The 20,596-nt window shown below is 46.7% G+C and overlaps 8 protein-coding genes across 8 annotated transcripts; 4 read left to right on the top strand and 4 right to left on the bottom strand.

Moving 5' to 3' along the window:
* Positions 1–177: 177 nt before the first annotated feature.
* TRIVIDRAFT_194221 (uncharacterized protein) lies at positions 178–1,156 on the bottom strand (the record flags this gene model as incomplete). Its single annotated transcript, XM_014097186.1, has 2 exons — positions 178–198; positions 389–1,156. 2 exons carry the CDS (start codon positions 1,154–1,156, stop codon positions 178–180), a joined length of 789 nt encoding a protein of 262 aa, XP_013952661.1.
* Positions 1,157–3,151: 1,995 nt separating this feature from the next.
* On the top strand, positions 3,152–5,364 carry TRIVIDRAFT_58466 (uncharacterized protein; the record flags this gene model as incomplete). The annotated part of the gene is made up of 5 exons (XM_014097185.1): positions 3,152–3,330; positions 3,664–3,810; positions 3,937–4,312; positions 4,380–4,544; positions 4,612–5,364. The coding sequence occupies 5 exons, from the start codon at positions 3,152–3,154 to the stop codon at positions 5,362–5,364; spliced, it is 1,620 nt and encodes a 539-aa protein (XP_013952660.1).
* A 195-nt stretch (positions 5,365–5,559) lies between these two features.
* Positions 5,560–8,065, bottom strand: TRIVIDRAFT_194219 (uncharacterized protein; the record flags this gene model as incomplete). The annotated part of the gene is made up of 8 exons (XM_014097184.1): positions 5,560–5,717; positions 5,769–6,112; positions 6,171–6,400; positions 6,450–7,171; positions 7,485–7,708; positions 7,761–7,865; positions 7,918–7,922; positions 8,015–8,065. The coding sequence occupies 8 exons, from the start codon at positions 8,063–8,065 to the stop codon at positions 5,560–5,562; spliced, it is 1,839 nt and encodes a 612-aa protein (XP_013952659.1).
* Positions 8,066–9,396: 1,331 nt separating this feature from the next.
* Positions 9,397–13,467, top strand: TRIVIDRAFT_47399 (uncharacterized protein; the record flags this gene model as incomplete). Its single annotated transcript, XM_014097183.1, has 8 exons — positions 9,397–9,572; positions 9,631–10,729; positions 10,785–10,940; positions 10,991–11,567; positions 11,621–11,796; positions 11,849–12,378; positions 12,432–12,547; positions 12,608–13,467. The coding sequence occupies 8 exons, from the start codon at positions 9,397–9,399 to the stop codon at positions 13,465–13,467; spliced, it is 3,690 nt and encodes a 1,229-aa protein (XP_013952658.1).
* An 825-nt stretch (positions 13,468–14,292) lies between these two features.
* Positions 14,293–15,506, top strand: TRIVIDRAFT_47495 (uncharacterized protein; the record flags this gene model as incomplete). The annotated part of the gene is made up of 2 exons (XM_014097182.1): positions 14,293–14,784; positions 14,835–15,506. The coding sequence occupies 2 exons, from the start codon at positions 14,293–14,295 to the stop codon at positions 15,504–15,506; spliced, it is 1,164 nt and encodes a 387-aa protein (XP_013952657.1).
* A 679-nt stretch (positions 15,507–16,185) lies between these two features.
* Positions 16,186–16,934, bottom strand: TRIVIDRAFT_216697 (uncharacterized protein; the record flags this gene model as incomplete). Its single annotated transcript, XM_014097181.1, has 3 exons — positions 16,186–16,350; positions 16,423–16,562; positions 16,735–16,934. The coding sequence occupies 3 exons, from the start codon at positions 16,889–16,891 to the stop codon at positions 16,342–16,344; spliced, it is 306 nt and encodes a 101-aa protein (XP_013952656.1).
* A 505-nt stretch (positions 16,935–17,439) lies between these two features.
* On the top strand, positions 17,440–19,350 carry TRIVIDRAFT_12429 (uncharacterized protein; the record flags this gene model as incomplete). Its single annotated transcript, XM_014096976.2, has 2 exons — positions 17,440–18,067; positions 18,149–19,350. 2 exons carry the CDS (start codon positions 17,440–17,442, stop codon positions 19,348–19,350), a joined length of 1,830 nt encoding a protein of 609 aa, XP_013952451.1.
* Positions 19,351–19,551: 201 nt separating this feature from the next.
* Positions 19,552–20,489, bottom strand: TRIVIDRAFT_158843 (uncharacterized protein; the record flags this gene model as incomplete). Its single annotated transcript, XM_014097180.1, has 4 exons — positions 19,552–19,763; positions 19,839–19,997; positions 20,230–20,366; positions 20,419–20,489. The coding sequence occupies 4 exons, from the start codon at positions 20,487–20,489 to the stop codon at positions 19,552–19,554; spliced, it is 579 nt and encodes a 192-aa protein (XP_013952655.1).
* Between the last annotated feature and the right edge of the window lie 107 nt (positions 20,490–20,596).

Raw genomic sequence — 20,596 nt, 5'->3', positions numbered from 1 at the left:
GTTTAAACTCCGCCGTGCTTACAACACATTCGGCGAGTCACCCCAGATCCTAAGTATCTAAGCAATGGATTTCAGGCAAACCGAATACAATACAGCTTTTATACCTGAAAAGTATCTAGAGAAGGAAAACTACCTACAGCTGACATAACGCTTAGATGTATCTCATAGTACAGGAGACTATTGCAAAATCGCGCAATTCTGGTGTCCAAATATAAAGTTCAATATCCCCTCCACAGACCCATATCTGAGCCTCAAAAGCATCAGCCTCATTCTATTCTTTCGTGGGCATCTACTTGGTCGCCGTTGCCACGTTGATGAGGCTTCTTATCACCGTGGTACCGTCGTCAAGGGTCTTGAAACCTTCCGTCTTCCTCATTTCGCGCCTCACAATCTCCAACGCCTCGTCCCATCTCTCCTCGTCTTCTCGACTCCATCCAGTGCTCGGCATTCCCCTCATGCTCCAGACCAGCTCAGTGTGGCGATCAAAATCTCCGATATTCACAAACATCTCACGTTGCTGGACCTTTATGGACTCTTTTTTGAAGCCACCAGCCTCCACAATATTTGCTATAAAGGCTGGGTCTGTCCACTCTTCAAATGAAGTCCAGGCCGGCAGTATGGCTCCCGTACGGGTCACTCGAGAGGCCTCACGGATAGGTTCTAGGACAGGCACGTAGGCGAAGCAGTTTAGTATGAGCGTTCCTCCAGGCTTGAGCGTGCGATACATCTCCTTGACTGCGTCGATACCATTGTTGCGTGGACCCACGAAGATCATTGCATTGCCGATGGTGTGAGTGAAAATTTCGTCTTGGAACTTGAGCTTGTCAGAATCCATGACAAGCCCTTTGGCAGGCCAGCCTGAGGAGTCTGCTCGGTCACAATAGACTTCCACCGCTCCACCGGAGATATCAGTTCCCGTGATTTGATACGTTGCGGAGACTTCCGGAGCCGCAGAGGCCATGATGACGGCCGTAGCAGAGCCGTATCCGCAGCCGTTGTCGTGAATCACCGCACCGGCCGGAATAGCCGGGATCTGCTGTAGAGATACGGCAGCCAGCCTTTCGGCGCCATCTTTCGCCAGCTCCTTGTAGTTCTCAGGTGTGGGTGGTATGATCTGCTTCGGCCAGAAGGCCGTGCTGGCCCTTGAGTCAGTCATGATATACAAGAAGAGATTTGGATGGGCAGCGATTTCTCGGTCTGAGTGCAAGCGATGCAAATCTCAGAAGATCGGCTCAGAAGGCAGCAAATACTCCTTCACCCCATGTTCAATGTCCACGATATAACCGAAACGCGTAAAGAGAGCCACCCTGTTGGTTGGATAAGAAGCAGGGATTTATTCCCCCGCTCTTGTGTGCTCCTCTTCATAATACATGTGCAAAGTCTCCGCAGCCGAATCCTGGTGAGATAAAGGCACCATGATGCGTGAGATGGACAGAATTCAATATGCAAAAGTTACGCTGCAGATTACATGTACTTACATGTATTCTAGAGATAGCAGAGGGAAGAAGGCATAGACAAGATTGTATGGAAAGCATGGGGCCTATTATTGAAACGGTGTCCAATCTTTTAGCTCAAAGATTTAATGCTATCAAGCCACAAGTCTCAGACTCAGTGTGGAGCCAGCTGAAGGGCTTCAATTTTTAGTTTCAATTCTTACTACTACTACTGAAAGCAACTCAGTTGAGCCAACAGCAACAAGTCTGTTTTAAGCAGCGCCAGTGCTTTGCATCTGGTGCTAGCGCACGTCTAACATGGTTCTAGATGCTACTCAATCTTAACAGTAAAATCGCTCAAAAGCGTTTCATGGGTCGAACTTTTTACATAATACCTGGGATGCGGGACCCCAATATAAACGCCGAGAAGACAGGGTTTATTACGCGGAAGCGTCGTCGTACATATCTCAGCCACACAACGTCGAGGGAATACGTCCTGCGATACGCAGATGGGCCCTTGAACAATCCTGGCTGTGCAGTACCCCTATTTTGCTTGCTTCAGCACTCAACTCGAAAGTAGTATTTTGATTCTTGCACTACCCTCCACAGAGCACAGAGCACGGAGCACTATGAACGCCCCCATGACATAGAGGCCTCCTGAGCGTCGAATGGATTCCTCCATTAGGCTTCTAGACTATTGGATATTTCAGTATTGTGCCTATGAGCACGGAGCGCAATGATGCTAATGTGGGCAGCAAACTGCACTAGATGTTTAGTGTCCATATTGGGAAGTTCATGACCGCTATTCGGCCAGATCACCTGGTGCTCTCATATAGTAGTACTTGGTTAAACGAGATCGACGGGGAACATGAAGGCCGTGGTACGAAGATCCATCCCCACCTCCTTCTGGAAGGCCTAGAGCTGGGTCTCGACTCAAGTATATTTGCGGGTTAAGTGTACCTGCATGGCGCTTGCATGCAGACATACTGATCTAGGTAAAATAGCTGACAGTAGCACCTTGGCCTTTCATGGTTTGTAGATGCTAATCCGCAAGTATCGACGGTATACTATGCGGGATTCGAAAGAACAAACCCAACCTCATCAAAAGTACCTACCAGGTAGTGCTACCTGCCTCGTAATGTTAATCTCCTATGACCACTATACCTGTGTATCAAAGTTCAGCAGAGTTCGAACGCAAGCCCCGTCGCGCATCGAATTTCGCGCTGGCAAATCTCCATAGTTTGTTGTGGCGCCATATTTCTCCTTCTCCTTTCCTCCTATCTTCGTGGCCAAAGCACCTTTATGCCCCATAGTTCTATCCGACGCGCGTCCGAACAGGTGAAACGGCCAACATGGTTTCCGTACGCCGTTTTTTGCGTAGACAAAGGAAACTTGTCGGTATCTTCCCTTCTCCCGTTTGGGCAGCTAATGTATGTGCAATAGGAGATCTGGGTAAGTACTAATGAGTGCATGTTGGCCTGTTCTATCAGTCAAGCTCGCTCCTCCTCTCTCCAGTTCAATGCGTCCAACATCGTCCATTCCAATTTGACCTTTTTTACCCCCCAGGTTACTCACCGTTGATGGTATTGACGACAAGCCATTCTTCTCAGCGATAAAGGTGTTCTCCGAGCCACGAACCTGCGAAACTTTCCAACATATCGACATACCGAATTCAGTACCCGCCATTATCGTCGCTTGATTTCTATCACCGCGCCGTCATGGATCGTGATCGAATTCTCTCGCAGCGGGAGGTTGAAAGCATGATTGCCGATGGCGATGCCATTGTCATTTTCCAAGACTGTGTCCTACGCCTCAACGGATGGCTGGACAAGCATCCTGGAGGCTCCTTGGTGATTCAGCATATGGTGGGCCGAGACGCGACCGACGAAATTACAGCGTGAATACTTCCCTTTCCTTCTTCCCTTCTCCATCTTGTCGGTTTCCCAGCCTTTTCAGTCTAGCCTCTGCTCCTGTGCCTTCATAACAATTATCTTGTCGGTGCTGTGACCAATGTGCATCGAAAGCAGTGCCCCCAAAGTAGGATTGAGAAAACGGCTCCGTCGTGTTTTAAGCTTAAACGTGCATATGCAACACACCAATGCGTGCGGGACGGCGCGGGTTGGCCATGCTGAATCGAGATTTCCTTTGCAGAGGCCCCATTCACATAGGATCAGACCAGAAACAAGTTCCCATGATAGTGTGCTAACAATTTATTTCTCTTATGCTGCAGTTATCACTCTGCGGCCACGCTCCGAACGATGGCAGCCTACCGGATCGGCCGGAAGCCAATGGGGCCCTGGATCAGTAAGACTCCTCCCATCAGGGGAGGCATCTTCCGCAAATCGAGCCTCCACACTGAGCCGGAGATTCCGGACATGTCCATCTCAGATCCCGAAAGCAATTCAGACACAGATGATTCGTCAGAAGAGCTGAGCTCATCCAGCACACCCTACTCTGTTTCGCAATGTAGCAGTCCTAGCTTGCCCGGCATCGAGGGTCCAAGCACTGGCATCCCTGGTCTTAGCCTTGGCCTTGGTCAGAAGGGTCTTCGCAGGCGAATTGCTTCATCATCAGCATCATCCGTTAGTGCTGCTGCTCCACCGACCAAATGTCCTATCAAGTACACGGATTGGGCCGTGCAGCAGGGGGTTGAAAAGGGCCTACGTGACTTTCCGTCTGTAGATCCAATGGTGCAACAAGGAGTTGTCAACAGATACCGGGCTTTGCACCAGCAGATACGCGACGAGGGGCTTTACAACTGCCGATACGTGGAATATGGCAAGGAGATGCTTCGATACACGACCCTGTTCATGTGCTTCCTTTTTGCCTTGCGTCACGGCTGGTATATGACCTCGGCTGTCTTTCTTGGATTGTTCTGGGTTAGTACCTTTCATATTATCTGCCTCTATTAGATCATCCATACTAACCATTTTTGTTGATTTATAGCACCAAATCATGTTCACGGCTCATGATGCTGGTCATCTAGCCATTACCCAGATCTTTATGGTTGACACGCTCATCGGAATGTTTATTGCCGACTTTTGTTGTGGTCTATCAATTGGCTGGTGGAAGAGCAGTCACAACGTCCACCATCTTATAACAAATCAACCTGTGAGCTGCAGCGATTGCTATCTTGACGACTTGTAAAGAGGAATAGCTGCTAACTGTTTTGTTTTAGGAGCATGATCCTGATATTCAGAATGTCCCTCTCTTCGCCACGTGCCCTTCCTTCTTTCGGTCACTCCGATCCACCTACTATAACTTTGTTTTTGTCTGGGACGCCGTTGCAGACGCTCTCATCCCCTACCAGAAGTACACGTACTACCCAGTTATGGGCATTGCTCGCTTCAACCTCTATCTTCTCTCATGGCTGCACCTCCTGTCAGGCAAATCGTCATCGCTGGGGTCTACCAAGGCTTGGTGGATTCGTCCCACGGAAATCACCTTTTGCGCCGGCTACTGGTTCTTCTTTGGGTACTACTTGCTTTGGCGGTCCTTACCAACATGGACGATTCGAGTGGCTTTTGTCCTCGTGTCGCACATTGTTACCATGCCCCTGCATGTCCAAATAACTCTCTCGCATTGGGGCATGTCAACTTCAGACTTGGGTGAGACTGAGTCTTTTGCCCAACGACAATTACGAACAACCATGGATGTAGATTGCCCTGCTTGGCTTGACTTTATTCACGGCGGACTTCAGTTCCAGGCCGTCCACCACTTATTTCCAAGGATGCCGCGACATAATCTCCGCCGAGCGCAGACTCTAGTAAAGGAGTTTTGTACAGACACGGGCATTCCGTATTCCATTTTGGGTTTTGTTGATGGCAATCGCACAGTTCTTGGCCGGCTAGACGAAGTGAGCGAGCAGCTCAATATGATGTTAAGCTGTCAAAAGTACATGGCTGAGACGGGAGAGAGTGGATTACATTGAGAGGCTTGTCTCCGACCTTTTTTTTTCCTCTCATAAAGCTGTGACCACTTGTGTCTTTACTATCTTGTATCAACGAGGGTGAATAGAGGAATGGCGTTAATGGGTTTGTATTTTACTAGATGGGTGACTTGGAGAAATAGCGAGAATGTGTTGCCTAGTTCTTGATACGAAACACATGATTTATAGACTCTGGCGTTATTCTTGACAATAATATGTGTCCCAAGAAAACCAATCCATGGTGTTGTCAAATGATCGCTTACGCTTGCGTGGTGAAGGAACGTCAGAGTCCAAGCAGCCTAAAATATTCTCAATGTCAGTATTGTCAAAGCCTGATTGCGCATCGAAATCTTGATCTCTGATGTAAGCCATAAAGGCGTCGGTATATGACCCGAAATTAGCCTCGCTAGACGAAGTATCGATTTCATAGAGTGTAGGTTCTTCCAAGCCTATTGCTGATGGTACAGACTCTTCGGAGCTGGTGGCTGTCGTCGTAGACTGCTGGTCTTGCGCATCTCCATTGGCATGCTCACTAGACGTGACAAAGGTTGCCAAATTACAGAAGACTAAAGCTGTTTTTTCTAGCTTGGATGAGACGGCGGGAAGAGAGCCGAATTGTTTCATGCTACTGAAATATGTAGCAGTCTTGGTGAGTAATTCGAGGTCCTGGGGTGTACTTGGTGCCGATGGATTGTCCATGATATGACTAAATACTGTAAAGAATGGGGTGAAAGGGTAGTATAACAGTTGCCTTTGTTTTCAAGAATGTTAGTAAAAGTGCTTATTGAGAGATAAATAAGGGGATTTACCACACAAGCCCGTTGTACACATGAGTTGAGTTTGAAACCAGATCCGGGAGGAGCATGATGGCGTCTCGAGCTGCCTGAACGCGGCGCTCCCTGCTGCTTGGATCATTGCGCAATACCAGGATCGTGATGTGTAGATATTGAAATCTCATTGCACGCACCCCAATCATCATCTCTTGGATCTGGTGAGCTGTCGAGCTGGCAGCTTCACCATTAAAAACTGTCAAAAGAAGCTATTAGGGCGTTAATAGAGAGCATTTATGCTTAAGACAGAAGTCTTACCTTGTTTGTATTTGAATCCCATGACTGTAGTTTGGCAGCCAAAGCCCGATGATCTGCAACATTTCCAGGACACGCGAGAAGACCGAGTACTGCCCCCGTTAACTTGGCCAATTCCATTCCTTGGATGAAGAAATGGGCGCCAAATGTTGAGGTTGAAGAGCCATTCTGAGTAATAACGGGTTTATTTCTGTGCGGATGGTAGCCTAGAAGGTACTGGAAATCGGGAAGTGGAACATTCTCATATGTGGCGGTTGGCAGTAACATCGGCCGTCCGAAGGCCAATGAACAAGACTTGTCCACTGCAAATAAGGACCAGAATAGTGCCAATTGGCGTTGTTGGTGTGCGTAATCGCCTCTTCCAAGGGAATGCAATCCGAGGGCTTGGGCTTGACGGCAGGCATGACCTACAAGCATCCAAGAGAGATTGGGAGAAGCGTATTGCTCGCCGTGGCACCCTAATAGCATGAGTGCTTGGATGTTTATCTCGCTCGGTTCCAGGAATATTCTACAGTCATTGAGAGCCATTTCTGTGTTCTTCTTGAGGCTCTCAACAACATCTGCTTGAGAATCATCGTGCTGCAGAAGAGTCAGAAGAATGAAGTCGACGTAGACAATCCAAGCGCGTTGAGACACTTTAGCCGGATCGAATATGACGTTTAAGAGGAGGTCATCCGGTGGAGTGATGAACAAGATGTCAGCAAGCTGCGCACTCTGAAGAAAACCTGATTACAGTTAGTTTATCGCGTAGAATCTAGTGAGGTCAATGGATCAACATGCAGCTTATCAAGTTATACCCAGCTGCTCGAGAGGGTACATAGTATCCGTTGAGAGACTCAAAAGACGATGCATCGGTGGGTGGTGGTTGGAGGCTGACGGTAGTCAGAGATTTGGAAAGGTCTTTCAACGCAGTAGATGCTGCTTGATGTTCCGCGAGTTGCCCTTGTAGAGACTTATTTTTGATGATGTCTAAGTGACGCGATGCTTCGCCCAAGTATGCGAATGAATGGGAATCGTCTAAAGTCAGCTCAGGTGAACCTACTTCTCCCATTTGCGGTCGATATGATGTCGCCGCTTCCGAATCTGACTTTGTTGTGATTGAAGGGGCTTCAGAGATTCCACGGGTTCCGGCAGAACTAATGAGGGACGTATTGATCACGCTGGAGAGGGTATCTAGAGCTTTCTCAACACGGGACAAGCGTTGATCCACGTTGCTGGAGTTTTGAAGTGGTATTCTTGCTGCTGATTTGACTGGTTCATTCCTATCATTGGAAATTAGACCTCTGTTCCCTGAAAGATCATCGGGCGTCATACGCATTAACAGGCTCGTTGGGTTTGGAGACTGGGGTTAATCTGTGGTAAACGCATTCGCCTGGCCATGGACGACATGCCGCGCACTTGGGGAATTCTCTTGAACATCTTTTTTCAATTAATAATCATGATTTTAAGTTCGGTAGCCTTGCAGACTTACTTTATCTTCTTTTGCCGGCAATGGGTGCACTGCGTGGGTGTAGATAGTGTCAGCTGCACAGAACCACTGACGGCTGATGGTGGGAACTGCAACGTACCGCAAACCGTGCTAATCCCACGTCTTTGGAGGGTGTTATGTTTTGGCTCATGGTACAATAGATGGGTAATTTCCAGCCAGGCCTGTGACGATGTTCAAGTTGCTTCTGTCACTCTTGGCGAGATCATAGAGAGACAACCTATGCGGAAGTTCAAGTATTAAGCTCCGGCTTCGTGGCCAACCATTGGCTGTGACCGGAAGTTTGAGTCCAGCTTTACATAAGTCCGGGGCCATCCAATCAGAGGGCTGCGGAATGTGCTCGGTGCTAGAACACAGGTCGTTCAGCTTCATTTTGGAGGTTAAGTTACGATGAATTCGATTATTGCCTGGAAATTGTGAATGTAAGCGGTAGATACAAAACATCTGCTTCTAAAAATGATAATAACAATAATGACAATAGTAGTAGTAGCAATAGATTAAATCTCCATTAATCTTTATGGGGGTAACGATGTTCTCACCAGCATCGCGCTAGGGCATTTGCGAAATATAGGGTGGCAATGATGATGGAAGACGTGAATATTTGGGCCAATTGATTCGTAAGTACTCACTCTCGTTAGCCTATGCAGTTGAGTGGGAATGTGTCTTGAGATATTACTTACATCGGGGTCACGTCAACACTTACATGGTGCGTTTATTACTCAGAGCTACAAACGATTTACCCAGACAGAAATCGGCAAGGGCATGTCCGGAGATTATTCAATTCTCACGATTTTCATTCTACTGCTTAGATTCTAGTCGGGAAAAAAGTATCGCGAATTAAGGCTGGAATTAGAAGGCAATAGTCGCAACATTTCATCTTCCTTGGCCCGTTACCGCGTTTGACACCAAAATCTCCGGGATGCCGACATAGCAGCAAATGTCCGGTAGGGAGCCTCGCGATTGGCCACATCAGCCTTTTACCAGCTTTACAAGCAATACAAATCCCACCATGGGGTCGGAAATGAGATATGTTGAAATGAATACAGATTGTCCTCCTTTATCCTTTCTTGCGTCTTTGCTTATGATTCTTTACAACATTTTCTCTTCGCGATAGCAACAGCGAAGGCGACGTCTTTACAATCTTTGTAATCTCTTTCTGTGCAAACCTCCTTTGCCATATAAGGGATTGACTCAAACACACAGACCTGGCCGGTAGGCGTGCAAACAGCAGCCAGAAAACCGCCTGGTTGGGTCTTCAGTAAAACTCTCAAAGATGACGCATTCTCGCGAACCCAGTGTGTTGGAACTTGGGGAAGACCAAGGACATCCTGAAAAATCCAACGATGGTGATGCTTTGGGAGCGACCGAGAAGCAGTCGCTGAGTTTTATTCGAATATACAAAGTAAATAAAATAAAGAACTGATATTGAATCTAACTAACTATGATCAATAGAAAATAATGGACATGGCTACTTTCCAAGAGAAGCTACTCTACACATTGGGAATTCTGGCAGCCATGGGATCCGGAACAGTCCTGCCTTTGATGACTCTAATTTTTGGTAACTTTGTGTCGGTATTCACCGATTTCGCTTTGGGTCGGATCTCTAGCGAGAACTTCCGAGGCAAAGTAAATCATTACACGTATGTTTTGTTAGAAGACTCTTATGAGTGATAGGGTAAATACCTAACTAGCTTCCAGGTTATACTTTGTCTACATGTTCATTGCAAAGGCTGCCTGCACATATATCTACATGTTTCTATTTACAGTTGTCGCAGCCAGCGTTAATTCTGCCGTTCGAAGGAAATATCTAAATGTTGTACTTCATCAACGAATCGCCTACCATGAAACCATTCTCACATCGGGAGCCGTCTCTCTCGCCCTCTCGACGCATTCAAATACCATTCGTTCTGGTCTAGCTGAGAAATTTGGTCTGTCGCTCAAGAGTAGTTCTACTGTTGTAGCGGCTTTCGTTGTGGCACTTCATTCTCAGTGGAAATTGGCTTTGGTCACGGCCACGATCATTCCTGCTGCGGTTGTGGCGGTTGGAATTACAAGTGTATTTGATGAGAAGCAAGAAGAAAGGCTCAATGCCATCAATGCAGAGGCCGCAACACTCGCAGACGAGGTGATAAGCTCCATGCGGACTGTCAGAGCTCTCAGAGCCGAAGGGGCATTAGGTGGAAAATACGAGAGTATGCTGAGGCGTGCCGTTGCAGTTGGGCTTGCACGATCACCAGTCAAGGGAATCCAGGCCGGAGTGTACATGTTCATGCTTTATGGAGGATATGCCCTTGCATTTTGGTATGGATTGAAACTCTACGTTGATGGTGAAGCGGCAACAGCTGGCACAGTCATCACTACCCTCTTCTCCATTATGATTGGTGTGAACTCATTTTCTGAACTCGCTGGCTATCTTGGACCGTTTTTGCGAATCAAATCTGCTGGAGCAGAGCTTTTTAAAGTCATTGATTCAGCCTCAATGGCGGAATCGAGCTTGGCGCCGGATGCAAGCCCTAATTATACAACAGATCATTTCCGGCAGGATATTGCTTTTGACAACATATCATTCAATTATCCAACCAGGAAAAATGTTACGGTTCTAAGTGAATTCTCTCTCAACATTCCTGCTGGTAAAACTACTGCTTTGGTGGGCCCAAGTGGCTCCGGCAAGTCAACTGTTGTCGGGCTGCTTTTGAGATGGTACGATGCTGCCAGTGGGCAGATCAAGATAGGTGAATCTGGCTTGCATGAAATCTCACTTCAGAAACTGAGGGCAAATATTGGACTTGTACAACAGGTACGAATAGCCCGTGCTTTTTTAGAATGCAGCTGAAAACTTAACGCAATCATAGGAGCCTTATCTTTTTACCGGTACTATATACGAAAATATCGAGTATGGGTTATCAGGAAGCCCGTTAGAACAGCTGTCAGCCGAGGATAAGAAGCGCTTGATTGTAGAAGCTTGCAAGACCTCTAATGCTCATGACTTCGTCACTAGACTTCCTCAGGTAAGTTGGAGGTTTATCTTGTTGCCATTATATTAACTTACGCCATGTAGGGATACGATACCCCAATTGGTAACCGAGGCACGATGCTCTCTGGTGGTCAGAAACAGCGGCTGGCCATTGCACGAGCAATAGTCAAGGATCCGCCCATTCTAATTCTCGATGAGGCTACGAGCGCCCTTGACGTGAATTCAGAGGCCACCGTTCAACGCGCCCTTGACAATGCTCGTGAAAATAGAACAACCATATCGATTGCCCATCGCCTTACTACAATCAAGGCTGCTGATCAGATCGTGGTAATGAAAAAGGGCGAGGTCGCCGAAGTGGGCACACATATGACTCTACTCGACCAGGAAAATGGTATTTATAAACGGCTATGGGAGGCGCAAATGCTATCGCAAAGTCAACATCCCATGAAAAGAGAGGATGAGGAGCTAGAGCCTGTGAATAGCGACCCTCTTCTACGAAAGGAATTGACGCAGGTTCAAGATACATCTGGCAATGCGTCAGAGCAGACGAGCCAAGAACACAAGAGAAGGGGGATATTTACCCTTACTAGGGAAATTCTCTCGTCTCAAAAGAAGCACTGGTGGATATTTTTTATTCTCTTTGCGTCTGCAACCGTTGGAGGTAGGCTATAAGACAATTATTCGCCTCATTGGACTGTTGACTGATCTTACAAGGTGCACTGTTTCCTGTGCAAGCGTTCCTTTACGCTAGAGTGGTGACAACTTTCCAGTTAACTGGTGCATCCCTCGTATCCCACGGTAATTTCTGGAGCCTCATGTGGTTCATACTGGCCATCGCAGTCGGCCTCGGATACTTGGGAGTGGGATGGGCGGGAGCAGCATTGGGAGAGGTGAGAGACATACGAACCCTGTAGAACTCCATATGCTAACTTGTGTGTATAGCTTGTGGCTCAGGCATATCGATATGCCTACTTACGCTCTATAATGTCTCAAACCATGTCATTTTTTGATCTTGAAGAGAATTCTGTTGGTAGCTTGCTATCCAGGCTTTCCTCAGATCCCGACGCAGTCAACGCTCTCGCGGGAAGCAACCTCGCAGTTATTGTAACCGTTGGAGTCGCACTAATTAGCTGCGTTGCACTTGCTTTAGCTGTTGGCTGGAAACTTGGCCTCGTGGTACTTTTTGGTGGGTTTCCATTTATTTTCGGAGCCGGAGTTGTCCATGAAAGAATGCAGAACTCGTTTGAAGAGAAGGCCGGCGCGATGCTCGCTGACAGTGTTGGCTTTGCTAGCGAGGCTATTCAAGCCATTCGCACTGTTTCAGCACTAAACACAGAGCCACTGATTGAAAAGAAGTTTGGGAAGTTGCTAGAGGAATACAGCCGCAATGCCTGGCGATATGCAGTTCGGAGTATGACTTGGTTTGCTTTGAGCGATAGTATTGACTTGCTGTGTATGGCTCTGGCTTTCTGGTGAGTTTGCGCGATTCAATATTATAAAGTTTCCTATTAACAAGAACTTACAGGTATGGAGGGCGCCTATTATCTTTCCAAGAGTATACGACAACCCAGTTTTTTATCGTCTTCATAGCCGTTGTGTTCGGAGCCCAAACGACGGGGCAATTCTTTGCTCATAGCTCAGGTATGGTGAAATAGCCTGCAGACTTGTAAGCAGTATACTTACTAATGGCTTGGCTTATAGACATATCTCAAGGCATATCATCAACCCGTGCGATATATGGAATGGAAGATTCTATACCAGATGTATCCAAATTGAACCAGATGGCACCAGACATTTCTGTTATTGACCAAGAGGCCCCTCTCATCGAATTTCGCGACATAGATTTCGCATACCCTGCCAGGCCATCTCAGATTGTGCTGAAGCGTTTCAACTTAAAACTATACAAAGGACAATCTATCGCGTTAGTAGGGCCTTCTGGGTGCGGCAAGTCCACCATAATTCAACTTCTTGAGAGATTTTATGAGCCACTGGCCGGGGAAATTGTGGTTGCAGGCGCCCCAATCCAGAGCTATACGCCCGAAATTTCTCGCACATTATTTTCTCTCGTCAGCCAAGAACCAGTGCTATATCATGGCACAGTCGAGGAAAACATTAACTTGGGGAGAGCCACGCCATTGTCTCCAGTGGAGCTGGAGCGCGTGATTGACCAGTCGCAGCTTCGAGATTTGATCTCATCTCTTCCTGACGGAGTGAAAACATCGGTGGGATCTCGAGGCACCCAACTCTCCGGTGGTCAGAAACAGCGCATCGCGATTGCGAGAGCAATTGCCATGGACGCACCAATTCTACTTCTCGATGAAGCCACCAGTGCCTTGGATAGCGAAAGCGAGCAACTTATTCAGGCTGCTATCAGGGAAGGGACTCACGGCAAGACTGTTATATCGATAGCACATCGGCTGTCTACAATCCAACATTGCGACTGCATATACGTCCTGGATGGTGGAAGAATAACTGAGAGTGGAACACACTATGAACTCTTGGAATCTAAGGGCCAATATTGGTCCATGGTGATGGCTCAGATCGGCGTCGGGGAGTCTTGATCAGTTTGTTATAATGGGTTTCTACGTAGATCTGGGAGCTTGATCAGAGGCCGAAAATTTGAGCGGAGGCCGAGATGGAGCTTATACTTTACTTAATTTCTCCCCTTGTATTTTTTTGCATCTGTAATGATTTTAATTATTTATGTTAGAGTGAAAATATGTATTTGACTGTGTAGACCCTGTGTATATTGAAATGAATGGCGAGAAGCTGATCCATCCGGACTAGAAATATAGCTGCTATCTACATGTAAGTTTCATGCAGCCACGTAATACGGTTCAACAGTCCGACTTTCGTATTTACAAAATGGTAGCCTCAGTTTATTAGAATTAATTCCTACTTCCTTGGTGGCTTGCTCGCCCTCATGAACCGAGATTTTCCTCACCGTTGTTTTGACGAGTAGCGATCTAGTTCCGACTACGCCCCGTTGCCAACACGGGATTCAACAAGCCCGAGCCATGGCATTACGATGGTTGTCAAGTCAAATCCCTAACCAAAGTCCACCCCTTATTAGCACCCCCTAGCTGCGTGATTATTCTCCGGATGGCGTTCGGTAGCTGAATCCGATGCGCTACCCGGAGGACCGGCGTGGGGTCATACCAGCCTCTGGAAAAAGGTCCGAAGGGGAGCAATTTGATTGGCTAAAGATGGAAAGACAACATTCGGATGGCTAGATGCAATCGGCTTCATTGTGAGTATATATTCTTTCGTGTATAGTTTGTAAGTGATATTTGCTCTTCTCCAGCATTCACTCTTCAATATACAGTACAGCTATAATAGCCTTCAATTTATCTCTGCATTACCGCACCATCTATACGATTGCCATCATGTCAGTCCCAGAAATTGCGATTATTGGAGGTGGCCCTAGTGGCCTTGCCTTTGCCCGGCTGTTGGAAGTCAATAAAATAGACTATGTTGTCTATGAACGAGACGCAACCTCAAAAGTAGAGGGTCAAGGAGGTTCTCTTGACATTCACGGGAAAACTGGCCAACTCGTTTTGAAGGAAGCCGGATTGTTTGACGAGTTCAAGAAGTATGCGCGCTGGGACGCCACCAAAACACTTATTCAAGACAAAACTGGAACTACGCAGCTTGTGTTTGGCGAAGAACAAGATTCTCCGGAAATTGATCGCGCTTCACTGCGCAAAATTCTTCTCGAATCTATCCCACCAAGCAAGATCAAATGGAATCATGAGGTTGGCAGTATCGAGAAGTTTGACTCTGGCGAAATTTCTATCAACTTCAAGAATGGTAGCTCTGTCAAAGGGTTCAAACTTGTTGTTGGCGCAGATGGAGCCTGGAGCAAAGCAAGACACTTGGTGAGTAGTATCCATTCCTTCACATGGGTGTCACGCTAACAGCAAGATAGCTCACTTCTGCAAAGCCTCAATACTCGGGAAAACATTATCTTGAAGCCAAGATTTCCAATTCAAACCCGTTCCATCCAACCATTGCCGAAAAGGTCGGCAGTGGAAACCTCATCGCAATGGGAGAAGCAAAGCAAGTTTCAGCGCAGGCGCAGGGAGACGGATCTTACCGTATTTATCTGGGTCTAACCGTGGCTGAGGACTTTGCGACAAATGGGCCCGTGGATCTCTCCAAGGCAGACGGAGAGGCTGCACGCAGTCATTTCGTCACCAATGCCGACTTCTTCGGCACTTGGGGTTCTCCGCTAAAAGACATCATTACAAACTCTGAGGGCGCCTTCAGGCCCTGGCCGCTTTATCACCTCCCATCCGAAGCGCTATCTTGGACTCCAGTTCCAGGTATTACCGTCATCGGTGATGCAGCTCACGTATCTACACCATTTGTGGGAGAGGGCGTCAATTGTTCAATGTATGACTCCTTGGTACTAACATCTCAAATCGTGGAGCGCGGTTTGGATCAGCTTGGTGCCGCAGTTGAGGCCTATGAAAAAGAGATGTTCGAACGTGGAAAAGATTTGATCGAACGAAGCAATGGCAGCGCAAGCCTTTTATTTGCGCAAGACGCCCCCAAGCCTCTACTGGATGTTTTGAACGCTTCAAAGCGGGATGTCTGATCTACGATCATATGCAGCCACTCGCAGTTCCCGACCATTTCAGGATATAGGTTGCTCGGATTTTACATTCATTTCTACACTTGGGGTTAATATTATGCTACCAGTAGTTGTTGCGGTCGTTGGTCATTAGCGATAGCATTAGATTAAATATAGATAGATATATACTGCAATTCTCAAAAGCTGACGAGAAAAGCCCGTTGACAACAGATACCAACACCTGCTTCACAGGCAAGTCAAACGTATATCCTTAGTTTTGTATTGACCTATACAGGCTTCACCACTGCCTCACTCTCAGGGTTAAAAATGGTCACCCGTTTCTGAACGGGCGTTTCAGCATAGTTTTATAGAGAGATATCTTGTTCAAGATCCACATTTCATTGATCTTTGTTAGATCACACCCAGACACTGGGGTTGGTTTCGCTGGGGCTAGACTGGGTTAAAAACGCAGGTCCCTTATTCTCCTAGTGTTCCCGTGTCTTAGCATATGTCGGATGGTCGTCGTTCCCTTAGGCGGTTGCCACACCAGTTTTACTCTGGGCCTATAAGGTCCCGAGCTCCCGCGGGTGGCTGGTCGGCTCGCCGGCATCCGCCAACTTTGCTGTCACCTTCAAGTCGTTTGGTGAAAGGAATGCTTAAGACTCCTTTCAACGGATGCGAGTATGCACACGTGTACATCATTGATTTCATGCCAGTGAGGTTTATTGATCAATTAGACATCTGAGTTACCTAAACTACCTCCTTCCTTCGTAAAAAGGAGTTTCAGGAATTTCACAGTGCCATAGGCCTAGTCAATGTTGATGTGCCATGTTTACCCCACCATTTGAATGTTCCATAATCAGTTAAACTGTTCGAACCATTATCAGTCAACCTCCGCCTCAAATGGTCCTGTAATGAGAAGGGAAATAGCTAAACTTACCACCAATTGGCCGTCGATGTTGGAAATTCGATCGTTCAATTCGATACCTTGGCGTTCGCGGTATCCTCCATCTCGCATCGGCAACTCGGCAGTCAAATGGGTACCGTCTAGCTGGATACCGTTGGCAGAGTGGGAAAAGTCTTGAAGAGTTGCAAAATTCTTGATTAGCACTTTTCATGTCAAACAACTCTTTTTGCTTTGTAATGAATGAATGTTATATAATATACTAAGTTTAGGCTGTATCTGACAATGGGAGGAACGGAATCGGATCGTGTAATGAAGATTAAAATAAGAAGCAGCCAAAATACTTACTAACACCATCCCACATGAACCAGCCATCTTCGTTGCCGATGAACTCGTCGAGGTCAATCCGAGATTCTTGCCAGTTGCCTTCTCTATCTTGAACGGAGGCGACGAGAATGTGGCCATCTTCCAGCCAGATGTTTTGTGCTGAAGCTGCAAATGACATTGTAGTTACTGTTCCTTTAAAAGGAGAATGGAAATAAAGGTTGCTTAGTGATTAATGATCGAAATTCTTCCGAGGTGACAGTATAAACGACCTTATATCTTCGGTAAAAGATCATATGCGGAACATGAGGGGGAGGCTGTGTCGATGTATTCATGCCCAATACCCCTCATTGTGCCCCGCCTCATCCTTCATGCATGATGATGTTAACAGCCAGTGTTGAATTCTACGCCTATTGAAGTTCCCCCCTGTAATGCAAATGTGCAGAGTACTCTGTAGAGCTGTCGATCCTAGAGACCATTGGCTGCATGTGTTCTTACAGCTATCCCAGTAAGGATGGCTGATGCTTGATATCCGCGTTCTATTGTCGGTGTCTGGTTGTAAACATCTCAAGCTTGCGATGACCTGTGAGTCGGCATGACTAGTATTACTGAGACTAATGTCGAGCTAGGATGCACCAATTTTATGTCTAGACAAATATAATTGCCGTACCCACTTCAGCCTTGAAAATCCATAACCTGTCAATTCCCTTCGTGACGAATGAACAAAACATGGCTGGGTTAGAGACTTATCCCGAGCTTCCCGACTCACGCAGCATTCGGGTCATCAAACTTTATGGCGCCACCAGCCTGAGTCACGATATCCGGTTCGACCTCATCACCGTGTCTCTTGATTCGCCGTTGCCATTTGAGGCAATCTCATACACATGGTCTGGGCAAGCACTCGACCGGCCTGTCTATGCCAATGGCAAAGAGTATCTTGTCACTAGAAATGCGGAGGATGTTATGAGGAGATTGCGTCCAACCAAACCTGAACGTTCCCGGAATCTATGGATTGATGCCATCTGCATTAACCAGAAAGATGACGAAGAAAAAGCAGCGCAGGTACAGCTAATGTTTGAAATCTATGAAAATGCAGAGCGTGTCAATATTTGGCTTGGCTGGGGGAGTGAATCAACTGCTCTTACTCTCAGGTGGCTGAGATGGTACAGTTGGACATTTTCTGCAGTCTGGAAAACCCAGGCGAAATGTGCGGGGGCTATTACATCTTCAGGCTCAATCTTTATAAGGCTGCTTTTGGGGATAGCAACAATATGCATGTCATGCGTGTGCGCATGTATAATGATGCTTGTCGCAGCTGTAATCCTATTTCCCTTTGGGCTACTACCCATATTCAAAAGTGGGCAGTCTTGTTACTCCCCATTTTCAATTGTTCTAACTAACAATGAACTCTCTTCAGGTCGTAAAGAGCAATTTCGAGCTGGTTTGAAAGAATTAGCGTCCATGGAGTACTGGGAGAGAGCTTGGACAGTTCAAGAAGCAAACGCGAATGAACTGTGCTTTATTCTATGCGGATCCTCCCTGCCGCTTCGCCTTGATCTATTTTATTTGAGCCATTATATGATCCCGCCGATGTATATCTTCAGCTCTCTTAACAACAGCAAGCCAAATCAACGCTATAACTTACACATACTAGACATATTTCACACCCATGTACAGGCGGAATTTGGCAACGAAATCCTCGACGTTCTTTGTAAAACAAAAGCAACGATAGCAAAGGATAAACTATTTGCCATAAGGGGCATGTTTCCTGATAGCCTAGGCGCATTGACCGTCGATTACTCAGCCTCTGACAGCGACGTTTATACAGAAGCCGCCCGTATCGTTCTGGAGGAGACACAGAACGTCGAATTCTTCAGATATGCTTGCCAATCTGGGCGAGCGGATGGGTTTCCCACATGGGTGCCTCCATGGACAGCACTTATCGATATCCCAGAATGGCTCTGTAATTTTGGGCCGGCGACAATTTCTCAGAAAGCAGTTGTAGTAGAGGCGGCAGATGTGAAGGTCCTCAAGTTAAAAGGACGGCGGGTTGACAGGGTTACCCCAGCGATCAGTGAACGTTTCCCAACTGTAGCACCTCTGCAAGTCCCGATGTCGCGCTCATTGGATCTCAATCTCGCGAGCGAGGCGCTTTTGGTATTTAGGAAATGGGTTGGCACAGCTGGAGCAGCAAACAACCAAGACCCTTGCCTGCAACAATTGGCGTGGCTGATATCTGAGACGATCAAACTGGATGCGGGGGATGTTCTCGATTGGTTTCAATTAATTTGGTCCGAGGACAATTTTGGCATGGAGACACTGTGGGATTACGGATTGAATGGGGGACAACTTTGCGATTCCCGTAAGATCACGGTGAATTTCTTGCAGCTGGTCAGTGGCAGATCACTTTTCGTGACGGAAAGTGGAAGGGTCGGAATATCAACTCTGGTCGTGCGTCCAGAAGACCAGGTTGCACTGCTGACGGGTGAAAAGCTACCGTACATTATTCGCAAAAGCCCCGACCATCTAGACAATTACATGTTAGTGGCTCCATGCTGGCTAAGTGGTGCTCTGATGGGTGAAGAGTGGCCGGGTTGGAATGGGGAGCTGGAGGCCTTGGAAGACATTGCACTAGTTTGAACGCACACACGTTGAAGTAGTGCTAAATAGGAGAATGCCATTCAGTATTTGGAAGTTTAATTTTTGATAGAAACTATGCGAATAGCAAAGAGTTTTGTAATAGTCACGCACAGATATATGCCGTCAAACATCTTAGCAGTCCTGCCGTAAGAAATGTTTTATTTGAGTCCTCTTTGACACAGCCGTTTTCTCGCCAACATTCTATAGTTGGTCACCCGACAATGAAATATTGTGTGAGTTCGACGCCGTAAGTGCATTTATAGACTTCGTTGTCACTGCGTCCAAGCTCGATCCACTAAGTATAGTTTCCTTGACCTTGCTGATCAGTTCAGCTGTTGAAACAACACCAAGTTTAAGAGCGTCGGTAAGTAATCTCACGACGCCGTGTTGCATAACGCCACGCAGTATCTCCTCTATTTTGGGAAAGCAATGTTAGCTCGATGCTAGTTTTAATCAAGATCTCGGTCTACATGAGCGCTCTCACTTACTTTGCATTGCTGGCGTGTGTCCCTTGTGCAGAACAATGGTGTACTTTTTAAGCTTCGACTTTGGGTATTTTGTAGATAGATTAATGGGGTGGCCTAAGCTGACAATCGTATGCTTACTGCCATCCTTTTCGGTATTTAATGAATAATATTTGCGCAAAGCTAAGATCATGGTGGTGATGGCAAATTAGCAATAAAGACTCCTAACAAAGATGCGAGATTATATCCACCTTCTTTCTCCTCTTTGTTGTTGATACATTCAAGTTGGATAGGCTTATCTTCCGCTCTCAAACCAGCCTTTCTCAATAGCTGTCGAATGATTTCATCGTCCTCTTTTTCATAGGATGAGTCTGGATCAGTCGCGTCCCTGTTAACAGGAGTAAGATATGCTCACTATAGATGACAATGCCATGTTCAAAACGAGCCTCGCCTGAGTAGCAAATCAAGAAGAAGACGTCAATGTAACCCACGAGTCGTATTTTGCCGGGCCATCGTTGATTATCAATGAGAATATCCCACGGATGGATGTCGCTAGGCATAAAACATTAGGGGGATAGTATCACAATGGTCCGCTATTACATACTAGTCACATTCTAAGGTGTTATCGTCGATTGTCCGATCAAAAGTGCGGAGAACGCGATGATATGATGCCATTTTTACGCAGGTCAATCTGGAGAACGAATATTGGATGACAGGTGGAAAAAAAAGTTAGTTCAAGCAATGCTAGGCGAAAACGAGCATGAATGCAGATGGAATTATCG

The sequence above is a fragment of the Trichoderma virens genome (assembly GCF_000170995.1).
Source record: "Trichoderma virens Gv29-8 chromosome Unknown TRIVIscaffold_86, whole genome shotgun sequence".
In the NCBI taxonomy this organism is placed as follows: domain Eukaryota; kingdom Fungi; phylum Ascomycota; class Sordariomycetes; order Hypocreales; family Hypocreaceae; genus Trichoderma; species Trichoderma virens.
Note: the sequence above shows the minus strand (reverse complement) of the source record. Positions and strands in the feature narration are given on the sequence as shown.